Raw genomic sequence first — 13,996 nt, 5'->3', positions numbered from 1 at the left:
AGCTCCCGCTTGCTCGACTGATGGGCGCGGCAGTGTCCCAGCCGCAGTCTGCGCTTACTGCAGCTGCTTCGGCGGGCAAGGCGCAGCCTGGCGCGGACCCGTTCTTCGCTGAACTCGGCGGCGAGGTCCACTATGATCGCTCGTGCGTACAGCCGCTCATCGGACGATGCGTGCCCTGATAGGCTCTCTTGCACTCGTAGGATGGGCTCCTCGCGGTTCCTGAAGGCTGTCAGGGGGAGGCATCGCCAGGGAGCGCTCGTCGTCAAGGTGTTTGTCAAGCAGGACCCCTCTATCTCGCTCAAGCCGTTCGTTCGCAGGCTGAAAGGTGCGTTAGAGCTCTTATGTGTACCATTTCCGCTGTGCTGACAGGTAGGCTATCGAATTGCGCAGCCGAGCGGGAAGCTCTCGCGGATTGTCCGAATGTGCAGGCTTACGGAAGAGCAATTGAGACGGAACGAGCGGGATACCTGATGCGGCAGTGGGTTGCAAGCAACCTCTACGACCGTATCAGGTGCGTCGCCCATTGCAAGAGTGCGAGGCGAATCATGCTGACCGCTTTCCACTCTCGCAAGTACTCGACCTTTCCTCTCGTCCGTCGAGAAGCGGTGGATCGCCTTCCAGCTTCTGACTGGCCTCAAGTACGCACGTGAGCGAGGGGTACGTACAGTCACGAAAAGGCAAGGAACTTGAGCTGACCCGTTAACGCTCTGGCAGATCTCGCACGGCGACATCAAGACCGAGAACGTTGTCGTGACATCGTGGAATTGGGTCTACCTCACCGACTTCTCCTCCGCCTTTAAGCCGACGCATCTTCCGCTCGACGACCCCTCCGAATTTTCCTTCTACTTCGACACCTCATCGCGTCGAACCTGCTACATCGCGCCCGAACGCTTCTACTCTTCTGACTCCGAGACCGCCAAGAAGAAGGAGTCGCTCGAGATTGGCAAGCGGGACGGCAAGATCACAGAAGCGATGGACGTCTTCTCGCTCGGCTGCGTCTTGGCGGAGTTGTGGATGGAGGGGACGCCACCGTTCACACTCAGCCAGCTCTTCAAATATCGGCAGGGCGAGTACAGCTTGGAGTCATACCTAGCAGAGATTGAGGATATCGAGATTAGGGTGGGTCCGATTTGAGCGCGCTGTTCGACACCTCGCTGACTCGGTGGTTTGCCAGTCCCTCATCCGAAGCATGGTCTCCCTCGATCCCTCCTCTCGACTCTCCTTCTCCAACTATCTCAACCAGTACCGCGGAACCGCGTTTCCCGAGATCTTCTACACCTTCCTCCATCCCTTCCTCTCCTCCCTGACCGACTCTGCCTCGTCCTCCGCGCCCCCACCCGTACCGAGCCGACCAGGAACAACAACACCCGTTACTGGCGATGGCGCTGGACTTGCTGCGCGACAGGAGCACACCCTCTTGCGGACGGATGCGGACGACAAGATTGAGCGAGTGTGGACGGAATGGGAGATTGTCGCGCGGTATCTGGACGAGACGGTGCCGAAGGAAGACCTGCAGAAGGATGCGCCAATATCGGACGAGCGACATAAGCGCCACTCGCCTGCAGAAGTGCGTATTGTCCTCCACTTTCTCCTCTGCTATGCTCATTCGGCTTTTCGCAGACCTTCTTCCCGATCTGCTTGCACCTTCCCGGACAGGAGGGCAATGTCGTAGCCTCGGGTGCTAGCCAAGGTGCGTCTCGTCGCGCGTACAGCTTCATTCGCACAGCTCACCCGGACTTGCCTGGCAGACGGACCAGCTCTCGTCATCCTCGCCCTCGTCTGCGCAAACGTCCGCAACTGCGTCCGACCAGCATCCGTCCTACGCGCCCTTGAGATCTTGCTCGCCCTGAACCGCTACTTGACGGATGAGACGCGGCTTGACCGCCTCGTGCCGTACCTCGTCACGCTCCTTTCCGACGATGCGGCGACGGTGCGAGCGATGGCACTCCGGGTACTGACGCAGACGGTACGCTTGTTCTGTGCGATTTCTTCCCTGCGTCTCGCTAACATGCCTCTTCTGCAGCTCATGCTTGTTACTACGCTCACGCCTTCGAACGTCGACGTCTTCCCCGAATACATCTTCCCGAACGTCCGACCACTCGCCAACGACGTCGACATTCTTCCTCGCGAGACCTACGCACTCTGCATCACGCCGCTCGCCCGCACCGCCCGGAGGTTCCTCGACTTGGCCGAGGCGCTCAAGACGGAAGGCGCGTTCGAGTTGTCGGGACTGCAAGACTTTGAGAGTTCGCCGTACACGGTGAGTCGTCTTGGTAGTCCTGCAGAAGCCGCTGAGCTGACAAGCCGCGTGGCAGGGCAACTTCGACTCGCGCCTGCAAGAACTCCACGCTCTGGTGCAAGAGCACATTGGCCCGCTTCTCACTGACCCGTCAACTGCCGTCAAGCGAGCCCTTCTTTCGAACATTGGCGACCTCTGCGACTTCTTCGGCCGTCTCAAGGCGAACGACGCAGTTCTCGCTCACCTCGTCACCTACCTCAACACGCGCGACTGGCTGCTGCGGAAAGCGTGGAACGAGCACGCTGTTGACGTCGCAAAGTGCGTAGGGCCACGCAGCCTTGAGGAGTACATCCTCCCGCTCATCACGCTCAGCTTGGCCGGTTCGTCCACTCGCCTCTCCGCCGTGATCTGCCTCAGCTCACCCTTCGTCCCCCACAGACCCTGAAGAGTTCGTCGTCGTCCAGGTCCTCGAGTCATTGACCTCGCTCGCGTCTCAGCGGCTGCTCACAAAGGGCAAGATCTGGGAGCTAGTCAGCCCAGTCGTCAGCTTCCTCTGTCACCCGAATATCTGGATCCGCGAAGGCGCGGCCCTCTTCCTTTCGACCGTTGCGTCCCTTCTCGAGCCGACCGACAAGTGGTGCATCCTCTACCCGACCATCAAGCGCCTCCTCCGTTCGGACGTCAAGGAGATCACGGCGCTCTCGCTGCTCGACAACGCGCGAGAACCTATCTCGAGGGTCGTCTTCGAAGCTGCGGTGGCGTGGGCCGGCAAGAATGGGAAGAGTCACTTCTGGTCGGCGACAAAGGGACCTGCGAAGGGCGCGCCTCGAGATGCGGGTGTGCGGACAGACGAGTGCGTGCGAGTCGGCGAATTGCTTCCCTACTCATCGCTGAGATGTTGCGTTGCAGAGACCATGCTCAGCTCGAGCGGCTGAGGCAGCTCGGCATGTCGATCGAGGACGAGTACAAGCTGACGGCCATGCGAGATTACATCGCCAAGATCGCGTCGAGCCGACAAGCGTGAGTCCGCAGTCCCGGTCGATTCACCAGTGCACGCTGACTCGGTCATACCCTCAGCATGCCTTCACGAGGTTTCGACTCGCCCGACGCCCTCACGCCTTCTTCGTCGACCGCCAATCTTCAAGACCTCGGCATCGTCCCGCAAACCATCTTCTTCTCGGTACGGTCGCCTGAAGAGATGCTCAATGTCGCAAGGAGTCGACTACAGGGCGACACCCTCACTCGCCGTTTTTCGTCAACGTCCGCGACTAGCTCGCCCCGTGCTCCTGCTTCCCTCGACCTCAACCGCCCTGTTGGCAGTCGCACCGTCAGCGGACAGCCCATCGAGGACTTGCGAAGACGGCTTGCTGCCGGTGCAGCCGTCAAGTCGGATTCGTCAGCATCCCCGGCCAGCGTGCAGGATGGCACCGAATCCGACTCGACCGCTCATGCCCCGACGCCGAAGGCTGACCGCCTCGACCTGCATCGCACCGTGTCGAACGCTTCGACGGATGCGTCAGAAACCACGACAGCGACTACAGCAACTTCGACTTCGACGGTCCCGAAGGTTCGTAGCCGGATCCGCCTGAACGCTGTCGAGGTCGGCAAGGTCACCGCAGCGGTCGCCGAAGATCCGACGAACGCGATGGGCCTATTCGACGTCGACGCGCGGTACAAGGCGAGCGCAGGTGACGGCGCGTCGGTCACTGGCGACGCTTTCTCGCAGGCGCCGACTCCCGTCGAGAAAGGCGGACCAGCGAAACAACTTCCTCTGCCGCAGCGCTTGGTTTCGACATACGGTGCGTTTCTCGCTCGCTCGACTGCACTTTAATCGCTGACCTTCGCGCTTGAACAGAGGGCAACGATCCGAACATCAAGCAGCTTCTCGAGCGGAACTACCTCGACAGCTACCGCGAGCCGCTGCCCGAACTCGGTCCGCATGTTCCGCCAGGCATCCCTCGTCGCAAAGCGCTGCGAACGAATTTTCCGCCTCGCGAACGGACACCGAACCGACCGGAAGGCACGCTTATCGCTCACCTCGTCGAACACACGGATGCCATCGTCTCGATCCAGGTCTCGCCAGACCAGCTCTTCTTCGTTACCGGCTCTCTCGACGGCACAGTCAAGGTCTGGGATGCGATGCGCCTCGAGAAGAACGTGACGAGCAAGTCAAGGCAAACGTTCCAGCAGGGCGGCAAGATCACGTCGGTCTGCATTCTCGACAACTCGCATTGCGTTGCGAGCGCTTCGACGAACGGCTCGATTTGGATTCACCGCGTCGACGTCAGCTTGTCGGGCCAGATGCCGCGCTACAGCAAGCCGCAGCTGATTCGGCAGTATACGGTCGACGATGGCGGTCATGCGACCTGTCTCGCCAGCTACAACACCGGTCCGTTTGCTCTCCACGTTGCCTCTTCTCTCTAGCTGACTTTTCGTCCCGCAGACACCTCGACCAACCTCGTCTTCGGCACCTCCCTCTCAAGCATTGTCGTCCTCGATATCCGAAAGATGCGCGCCGAGCACGAGTTCGCCAACCCTCGCCACTTCGGTCCAGTTACGGCTCTCTGCCTCGACCGCAAGCACCTTTGGCTCGTCTCGGGCACGGCAAACGGCGTCTTGAGCGTCTGGGACCTCCGCTTCGGGCTCTTGCTGAGAAGCTGGAGTATCGGACCGAGGCGGATCCACCAGATTGCGGTGCATCCGGTCAAGGGTAAAGGGAGGTGGATCGTTGTTGCGGCCGACCCGGACGACGGCTTGTCTTCAGCTGGCTCGTCAGACTTCAGCAAGCCCCGCCGCTCGAGTTCGGCTGCGACTGCCCCTTTGCCCGGCACGACTGTCGCCGAGGTCTGGGACATCGACCGCGGTCACAAGGTGGACGAGTTCCGCATCGTCTCGCCGCAGCAGCAGTCGGCGCAGAGCACCGCTCTCGCAAACCGTACCAACGTCTTCGCCAGCAGTGCTCCGGCGACGTCGAGTGTCTCGATGCAGGACGCCTCGCTCGACCCAGCCGCCGCAATCGAAGCGCTTCTCGCCGCCTCTACCGCTCCTCAGCCAGCCGCAACCGCCAAGTCGAGCGAGGCAGGTCGACAAGCTGTTCCGCCCATCCAGCCAACGGTTCGAGCGTTCCTCCTCGGCACCGACTACTCGATGCAGACGACGACCCGCCCAGCCGCAAGCCACCTCGTCACGCTGCAGGATCAGCAAGACGGCTACGGTCGCGAGGCGGCTGCGAAGGGCGCGGCAGGGAAGGACAAGGACGGAGGGTTCCTCATTACTGGCGGGGAGGACCGCAAATTGCGGTTCTGGGATCTGGGGCGCGTCAGTAGAAGCGCAGTTGTGAGCGGTTTGGGCATCGACGAGGAGGTGCCGACGTTCAGGTGCGTTTGTTTCGCTCGCGTTGTTTTCTGGATCTCGCTGACTCTCCTCGTTCCGCAGCACGCATACGTCGACCGTCCGCCCTTCACCGCAAGCCGACCCCATTCAAAGCACGATCCACCTCGAGTCGACCGCTCCTCCTCCCACCCCCTCGCAACCTTCCTCCTCCTCTCGGCCCTCCCGTCCCGCCGCGCCCCCCTCCTCGCGCGTCCACCGCTCCACCCTGATCGCCAACTCGCAGCAACAGCTTCTCCGCGCACATCAGGAGGCGATCACGGCTGTCAACGTGCTGGACTTGCCGTTCAGGTGCGTTGTGAGCGGCGACAGGGCGGGTGTCGTGAGGGTGTTTGAGTAGCTTTTGCCTGTCTGTACTGGTTGTCGAGTTTGTTGTAGCAGTAACGCAGCGTTCCTCGTCTCGCTCACTCGTCCCGAGAGACCCGACTGTGCGGCGAAAGCAAGGAAAGAGCTGGCGTTGGAGCCGCTCCTCCTCTTTGGCCAATTGCAAAAACTGCGTGGATGGATAACCTAGTTGTTGAAACAAGCACTGAATGTGGTGGGGTAGGTACTGCGGGGAGGACGAAGGTGCGCCGTTGGGGGCGCGGGTACGAAGAAAGGGGGTGTGGGTGGGGTACTGCCGAAGACGAGGACGAAGGGGACCGACGAGGACGAGGGGGAGACAACAATTGACCGCTGTTTTTTGTTCACACGAGAAGAGAGGACGACGAGAGACCGCCTTCGATGGCGGCCGTGGTGGACTCGACGTCCTCGATCTTTCGCTTGCGGTTGTTGGCTGCGCCTCCGGGTGCCGTCCTGTCGCCGCCGAAATGTCAGCACACGTTCGAGCGCGAGCGCGAGGGCGCAGGGATACGCAACGCACGAGACACTCTTGTCGACGACCAAGCTCCTCAACCATCCATTCTCCGTCCTCAACGTCTCGACCTCCTTCTCGAGCACCGCCACGCGCTCCTTCAACTCCTTGGCAGTCTGCTCAAGCGCCTGCTCGCGCTGCTTCTTCTTGACGCGGAAGCGCGCGCTCGCAGCCGTGTTGCGACGGCGGCGGTCCTCCTCGATCGCGAGCCGGTTCAGCTCTTCGTCCGTCATGCCCGTCGTGTCGATACCCTCGGGGAGAGGGAGCGAGCGGCCTCCGACGTTGGCGGCGGGACTCGCGGCGGCGGCGGCAGCAGCAGCGGCAACAGCAGCAGCCTCCTTCGCCGCGGCAGCCTTGGCAGCGGCCGACGTGGTGCTCGTGCGCTTCTTCTTCGCCGCGCCGTTGCCCTTCCTCGACGTGACGGTCGAAGCGGGCGTGTGCGCAGCCGAGGTCGACGCCTCGGCGGGCGAGAGGGTCGCTGCGGATCCGGTGGCCGGGGTTTGCGGGACGACGAATGACGGGAGGGACGGCTCGACGAACGAAGGGAGGCTCAGAGCGGGGTCGACGAGCGATCCGGCGAACGCGGCGTCGCCATTGTTTGCGCCGCCGAGGAGCGCGGAGAGGTCGACGGTCGAGGTGAAGTCGGCGGGTGCGACGGTCGACGGCTGCGGGTGCGGCTCTTCGGCGGCGAGGGATGCGCCGAGCTTGTTGGCGTAGTGCTGTGAGAAGCCGAACTCGCCGACACGGGCGTGCGGGAGTCCAGGCGACGAAGGGACGAGCGGTTGGGCGGGTCCTGCGTCGGCAGGGGGCGAGTCAAAGTCGAACGCGACGGTGGTCCACTGCTCGAGCTGAGCCTGGAGAGCGTCTGGGTCGCACGGGAACGACACTGCGCGTGCAAGGAGAGCGTGTGAGCGTGCGACTCGCTTGAAGGGGTCCCTTTGTGATGAGCGAGCGCACGGGTGAGGTCGCTGCGGTCTCGCGCGGGCCCGTTGGCGGGCGTGGTGCCGGGCGACGGGGCCAGCTGCAGGCTGGCAGTGTCAGTGCGTGTCCCGATACGCGCATCGAGCGGTGAGCGGGCGCACCTGGTTCAGCTGTGAGCGCGGGACCGGGGACGAGGACGGTGTCAGCTCGCGCGCTCGCGGGAGTCGCTGTGGGTCGGCACACCTGTTCAAATGCCCACGAGTGGCCGCTCATCGTGGCGTGCGCTGTTCCTTGAGCGAGTGAGAGCGGGCGATAGAGACGGACGCAGGCTGACACAGCCAGAGTCCCTCGGCGCGGGACAGCTTCAACCGGCTCAACTTCGCAGGACGGGCGCAACGTGCGTGTGATAGAGTCTAGTCGGTACACGCAATGCTCTACACCCACTCAATCCCGCGCAACTGCCGTCCGCGCACGCTTCCACGCCGTCCACTGCCGCGAAATCATCTCGTTCGTCACCAGCGTAACGACCGTGTGCGGTGCGATCCTGCAGGGAGCATGCAAGGAGTCAGTACAGCCGGTACTGCGAAAAAAGAACGCCTCCGCGGCGAGAGCGAGGCGAGTAAGGCCGTCGAACGCTCCAACTCATCCTCGACCTCGCTCGCTCGCCACGGAGGCTCCAGGGACGCAAAATACTCGCCTCATCAGGTGGGCTGACGTTCCCTTGTATAGTCCAGCGAAGCCCTCGGTCCTCCACGTCTTCCAGAGGCAGTCGATGGGGTTCTTGTCTGCCAAAGCCAAAGCCGAGGTTAACTTCCCCGTCCGTGCTCGGCTGTTCAGCTTGTGAGAGGAGAATGATACGCACAGAGTAGCCCTCGAGGCTTGCCGTCGGGCCCGACCGAGTTGGGCGACTGGTTGTACATCCGCGTCAAGGCCGTGTCTGCGAGGCGAGGACAGAGTCAACGTCGTCAACTTTCGCTCTGCCTAATCCCACATGCTGCGGTGCCCAGAAAAGTGCACAGGGAACTGGCGACAAGGGGAAGGTGGGTAGGAGATTCGAGGACGAAAGGACGCACCCGCCGGCTGCATGACCGCGCACACGCACATCCCGCTGAACGTACTGCTCAGCAAGTACACTCCGACATTGTCCCCCATCCCCCACCCATTCAGCGTCGTCTTGGCCAAATTGTACGCCGGCAACTGCACGCTCGACCCCATCGCGGTCCTCAACATGGCTGCATCGACTCCGCGCGCGAGACCCTTGACGCCTTCTTTTCGCACGATGCTGGCGAGTCCGTTGAACGCGCTGGTGTAGTGGTGTTGTGCGCCGACGGGGTTGAAGGGCGAGTAGGCTTGCATGCGCGCTTTGACGAGGAAGAGGGGGTTGCCGAGGATCGCTACTTGTCCGCGATGGCCCGTATTAGCGCGTCACGTTCGTCTCAGATGAGGGGGGGACTTGGACGAACCTCCAACAACGCCGGAACTTGCACCCGCCAACAAACTCGTCCATGCGTGAACCGAGTTTTGCTCGTAACCCGCTACAGAGTTGATCGCGTGTCGGAACGGCTCGAAGAACCCTAACCGCGAGCCGTTGAGTGCGACCTGGTATGCGTACTGTGGAGACCGCAACGAGATCAGCGGGGAGAACCAAACGAGCGAAGGAAGCAAGACGGGACTGACCGCCGCTCCCAATCCCCGCTGGATTCCCCGCAAGCCCTCGAACCTCCAGGTCTTCTGCATGCAATCCAGCGCGCTCGTGTACACCCTCCCGCTCGGCCCAGCCTTGACGCTCGCATGAACCTCGGGAATCCCAGCTGCTGCCGCGCCTGATCCGGCAACCGCAGGCGCGAGCTTGATGTGCGCGCGTCCTTGCAATTCACCGTCGAGCTGCAGCCGTGTCTTGGCGACCTCCATCGGGTTCGTAACTGCCAGGACGGAGCGAGGTCAGCGATGTTGTGGGGGGTCGAGCAGGATTGAGGCGAGATGGAGCGGCGAGACGGGACTCACTCGTGACGGCCGTGCATGCTGCGAGTGCGCCAGACACGAAACCTGCAAGCGAGCGCCCCACGACCTAGTCAGCGACCCTGCGCGACTTTCCTCCCTCGAGGGATCCCGTCCCGCTTTGTCGACGGTGCCGAGGTCGACAACACGCATCGTTCGAGTCGGAGCAGCGCGCGAGCGTGCGAGAGAGGGTCAGGCAGCAGAACGAGATGGCTCACCCTCTGTCAAGCGGTGCGAGAGGGTCAGCCGAGCGTCCGGGTGTAGATTCAGACTTGATCTCGCGGTGGAAGAGAGCGAGAGAGGGGCGCACCGGCTGCGGTCAGCTGGATGGGTGGTTGTGCCGGCGTCTGCGTCGCTGCCTGTGCCATCGAGCGGTCTCAAGCGCGAGGTCGAGCGGAAGGGGTCGAGGCGGAGCTGGTGAAGCCGCGGAGTTGAAGTCGGCACCGACACCCTCACTCGTCTGGCTGGATTCGAGCAGCGCTGCATTGACTGCAAGAGCTCCCAGATCAAGATCCAGCTGGGCCGACCGCGAACCGAGCCGCCGTCGCCGTTCTGCTCCCTAGCCTCGAAGCGACGTCGACCCCTCGCACGGCCTGTACGGGACTGACAGGGTCGTTTACGACTCTGGAGAGTCGATTTCAACCGTATGAGGCTGCCTCAACGCCTCTCCAAGCCTCACACGACTCGCCAACTTCTACCCACTTCGTCATTCACTCTCGCCGGACGCCCTTCCTCTTCTACCGCTGTCTGAGCTTCCAAGTCTCCGCCGAGCGACGCTTTCGAGTGCATTTCACAGCCTCCGCGCTGCGACCATGCCTTGGAACGACACCCGACCCTGGATCAAGGATCCTGCAACCCGTTTCAGCTCTCCTCCTGATCCTGCCATCCTTGCCCGACTACATGACGCACACTGCCATCCGAGCGACGACGACGAGTTTGTGCCGGAGACGCTGCGAAGACTGAAGACGGGGATCCTCGTGAGTTAGGTGCGCCTTTCCCTCGAAACGCTGCTGAAGCTGACGGACGGCCCGAACAGTGCGCCATGAGCTCTTCGCTGGCGAACCAGGAGAAGACGCGGGAAGTGTACAAGGCGGACCCGGACAAGGTCGTCCCTTTCTTCGGTGCGTCGAGCCTTTGAACCTGTCTAATCCGTCTCTTTCGTCAAACTTACTTCCCACCCTTCGCAGGCCTGCATCCCTGGTTCTGCCACCCGATTTCTTTCGAGCCACCAGATGCTGTACCGGCCAAGGCAGACCACTATCGATCCCTCTTCCCCGATCTCTCCGACTCTTCCGCCGCGCGTCCATCCCTCTCCTCCGTCCTCGACTCTTTCCCCGATCCAGTCTCCATGTCGACCTACCTTTCCGACTTGGAAGCCAACCTCTCAGCACATCCGACCAGCCACGTAGGCGAGATCGGTCTCGACCGCGCCTTCCGAATCCCAACTCCTCCACACATCGCAGCGGACAAGCGCAACCCAAAACATACCGACCTCGCCACCCCCCTCTCGCACCAACTGCGTATCGTCGAAGCGCAAGTCGACCTTGCGATCCGGCTGGGCAAGAACATCAGCCTGCATTCGGTTCGTGCGCCGCAGGAGACGGTGGATATGCTGAGGCGGTTCAAGGAGGTCAAGGGCGAGGGTTGGCAGCGGATACGTGTATGCTTGCACTCGTTCGGAGGGAGCGCAGAGTCGGCCAAGCAGATACAGAAGGGTGCGCTTCGCTTTCCTCTTTCCTCCTTTCGATCAGCCCTTGACCTCTCTGACCTCCTCGCAGCACATCCGAACGTCTTCTTCTCGTTTGCGACTATCATCTCTGGTCGCTCTCCGCACTTCCACAAGCTCCTCCAAGCCATCGAGCCGGACCGCCTCCTCGTCGAGAGCGACTTTTCCGACACGCGAGAGATCGACAACCAGGTGCGTCCCCTCAAACGACCACAGTCTTTTCCCAATTGACCCCTCAGCGTTTGCAGATCTGGGAAGTCTTCCAAGAGATCCTTACCGCACTCTCCTGGACGCCCGAAGAAGCCGTCTCCCGCCTCGGAGCAAACTGGGAACGGTTCGTCTCGCCCATTGACGAGCGACCAAAGCCGAAGCTGAGCAACAGGGAGAAGAAGCGCGAGCGGAAGAGGGTGGACCTGTACGTCTCGGACGAGGAGGAAGCTTGAGATGAAGGGGGGGAGGAAAGGAACGAAGTCTCTCTCGCGTAGGCTGGCACTACTGCAGACAAGCGAGTCGCTACTCCAACAAACATGGGCTGAAGCGACTGCGCGAGGATAAAACCGAGTGTCCTATACGAGGTGCGAGCGAAAAGCGAAGGGAAGAACAGCACAGACGAGGAGAGACGGAAAGGTGTACAGTAGGATGAGAAGAGGAAACGCCAACAGATACGGGTGGGGTGCGGTATGAAGATGCAGCGCGAGGGTGGTGGGTCGGCGGGATAGACGAGGCGCAAGCGAGTCGATAGGTGGTCATGCGTGCGGCGTTGAGCCGGCAGTCGTAGTGTACATGCGAGAGAGTAGAAAGAGCGGCGGAAGGGGAAGGAAGGGGGGATTTCCCGGGAGAAAGTCGCCTGTGCCTCAAGGACGAAGCCGACCAGTCGCGACTGCACCTAAGCCTTGATCTTCTTCTTGTTGAGCGAGATCGAGGCGACCGACGACGCCGAGTGACTGCGCTTGAGGTGCGTGGACATGGCACGGTCGACCGGTCTGCGCAAGCCCGTCGCCGAGCCGGACGGGACAGCGTGCGCAGCAGCCCTCGACTCGCGTGGCGTGCGAGCCCAGGCGTTGATGAAGACGACGCGCTTAGCCTTGCGGTTGTAGAGGAACTGGAAGGTACTCCACAACAGGCCGCCGGTCGAGTCTTCGCCGTTGTCGCCGCCGAAGTATTCCTCCGAGTCGGCGACGGACGAGGGCGTGCCCGGCGGGAAGACCGACGCGATGCTCTTCATCGGCGAGCGAGTCGACCCAGCCGACCAGGGGAAGCGGGCGAGCGGCGTCGATGGACGGGCAGGGTACGCCGAGTGGCCGTCGACGCCGTCCATCTCAAACGCCATGCCATCGTCCGCCTCGAACGACTCGTCCTCTCCATCATCCTCGTCGTCGCTCTCGGCAGCGTGCGGGTCCGAGTCGATGTCGGGCGTGTAGGTGTAGACCTCGCACTCGCTCAAGTCGATGATCGGGTCGAGAACTTGACGGAGGAACGGGTTCGTCGCGATAGGGCCTTCGTGGTCGGTCGGAGTCGTGCCAGGGAGAGCGAGCGAGTCTGAGTAGGGCGACGAAGGGATGCCGAACGCAGATGCGCCCGGGAAGGACGAGAACGACTTCTGGCCAGTCGGCGACCTGAGGTGGTCGAGCGCGGCCGAAAGCGACGCCAAGACGCCGCGCGGGCTCTCCTCGCGACGGAATGACTCGGGGCGGACCTTGGAGAAGTCGTAGTCCGGGAAGGCGACGTTGAGGAGGCCGATGAGGAGCCAGAGCGTCTTGCGGCTCTGCGGCTTGTCGAGTGGGCCGAACGCCGAGTCGAGCAGGCCTTGGTGGTGCTCGGGCGGAGAGACGGACGTCGAGAGCGAGAGGTCCTGAATGAGCTCCGACTCGAGCGTCTTGAAGAGCTTGCGCTCCTTCGAAACCTGCTTGGTGGAGTAGGCTTCGATGCGAGTCGTGATCTTGAATGTCGGGGTCGACATGCTCAAGGCGCTCGACAACACATCGAGTTCAGGGATCTCGAGGAACTAGTGTAGGCAAAGGAGAAAGAGGGGGGAGAAGAGGGGGGTCGAACAGGAAGGCGTCGGCAACGAGGGTTCGCAGGCGGACGGGCAGGTTGGTCGCGGGTGGGAGGAATGCAAGGTGCACGTTCAGTATGCATTGTATGCGCCAGAGGAGGTGGGAGCGGGGTATCACCTTCATCAGCGGATGCGGGGGCGGACGGGGCGAGCCAGTTCAGGCGGCGGACAGCAGGACAAGGGAGGCGTGTTCGGCGGTGCGTGTGCCTGTAGACGGGTAATTTAGATGCACTGCATGGCGTTACACACCGATACGAGGCGTCCTGGGTCAGCTCGACTCGTTGCCGGACCCCCTCGGCCTCAGTGCAGGCGCATGCACTCGGGACTCACCAGGCGATACGGGCGGTTGTGGGCGATCGGACGTTGTTGTTGGGCGGCTTGGGGAGGGATAGGGCGAGGGAACGGAACCGCAATGTCTCGCTACAGCTGAGAGATTGACGGGAGGGTGTGTGGGCGATGAGAGCGTGGGCCGACGAGCAGACGATGCTGGCGGCGAGTTGGTGCGTGTGAGTGCGAGTGTGAAGCTCAGCAGTGATTGTGCGGGATCATCCAGCAGCGTCCGAGGTGGTTGAGGTGAGTGTCGAGGACAAGGGCGGCCGGCAAGAGGCGGGACGAGAGGATGCACGTTCGCTCTCGACAACATCGCCTGCTGAGCAGTCTGAGCAGCGTGACAGGGCACAAGTATCGCTCTGCACACAACACACGACTGAGCCGGGCCATCGAACGCGTCCGCCGCCGTCGACGCCGCGCACAACAGCCCGCTTGTTTGGCCTTCGCTGAGTGGCTCGCGGTGTGCGGTGAGCGCTTGCAGAG

At 62.3% G+C, this 13,996-nt stretch overlaps 5 protein-coding genes across 5 annotated transcripts; 2 read left to right on the top strand and 3 right to left on the bottom strand.

The window, feature by feature from the left end:
* Positions 1-20: 20 nt before the first annotated feature.
* RHTO_00351 (phosphoinositide-3-kinase, regulatory subunit 4, p150) lies at positions 21-5,969 on the top strand (the record flags this gene model as incomplete). The annotated part of the gene is made up of 16 exons (XM_016414035.1): positions 21-142; positions 201-325; positions 391-511; positions 573-657; positions 715-1,119; positions 1,175-1,567; positions 1,621-1,690; positions 1,749-1,966; positions 2,024-2,260; positions 2,316-2,619; positions 2,678-3,092; positions 3,149-3,259; positions 3,317-4,038; positions 4,095-4,628; positions 4,683-5,616; positions 5,675-5,969. The coding sequence occupies 16 exons, from the start codon at positions 21-23 to the stop codon at positions 5,967-5,969; spliced, it is 5,091 nt and encodes a 1,696-aa protein (XP_016277042.1).
* Positions 5,970-6,315: 346 nt separating this feature from the next.
* RHTO_00350 (regulatory protein cys-3, transcription factor) lies at positions 6,316-7,676 on the bottom strand (the record flags this gene model as incomplete). Its single annotated transcript, XM_016414034.1, has 5 exons — positions 6,316-6,424; positions 6,492-7,368; positions 7,440-7,503; positions 7,565-7,573; positions 7,647-7,676. The coding sequence occupies 5 exons, from the start codon at positions 7,674-7,676 to the stop codon at positions 6,316-6,318; spliced, it is 1,089 nt and encodes a 362-aa protein (XP_016277041.1).
* Positions 7,677-7,847: 171 nt separating this feature from the next.
* Positions 7,848-9,769, bottom strand: RHTO_00349 (oxaloacetate carrier; the record flags this gene model as incomplete). Its single annotated transcript, XM_016414033.1, has 8 exons — positions 7,848-7,947; positions 8,119-8,188; positions 8,266-8,340; positions 8,477-8,797; positions 8,867-9,014; positions 9,081-9,325; positions 9,408-9,449; positions 9,712-9,769. The coding sequence occupies 8 exons, from the start codon at positions 9,767-9,769 to the stop codon at positions 7,848-7,850; spliced, it is 1,059 nt and encodes a 352-aa protein (XP_016277040.1).
* A 444-nt stretch (positions 9,770-10,213) lies between these two features.
* Positions 10,214-11,570, top strand: RHTO_00348 (TatD DNase family Scn1; the record flags this gene model as incomplete). Its single annotated transcript, XM_016414032.1, has 5 exons — positions 10,214-10,378; positions 10,438-10,522; positions 10,589-11,116; positions 11,180-11,319; positions 11,376-11,570. 5 exons carry the CDS (start codon positions 10,214-10,216, stop codon positions 11,568-11,570), a joined length of 1,113 nt encoding a protein of 370 aa, XP_016277039.1.
* A 443-nt stretch (positions 11,571-12,013) lies between these two features.
* Positions 12,014-13,307, bottom strand: RHTO_00347 (mitogen-activated protein kinase Maf1; the record flags this gene model as incomplete). Its single annotated transcript, XM_016414031.1, has 2 exons — positions 12,014-13,132; positions 13,302-13,307. 2 exons carry the CDS (start codon positions 13,305-13,307, stop codon positions 12,014-12,016), a joined length of 1,125 nt encoding a protein of 374 aa, XP_016277038.1.
* Positions 13,308-13,996: the final 689 nt, after the last annotated feature.

This window comes from Rhodotorula toruloides, assembly GCF_000320785.1.
Source record: "Rhodotorula toruloides NP11 unplaced genomic scaffold Scaffold1, whole genome shotgun sequence".
Taxonomy (NCBI): Eukaryota; Fungi; Basidiomycota; class Microbotryomycetes; order Sporidiobolales; family Sporidiobolaceae; genus Rhodotorula; species Rhodotorula toruloides.
This window is presented reverse-complemented; position numbering and strand designations above follow the sequence as displayed.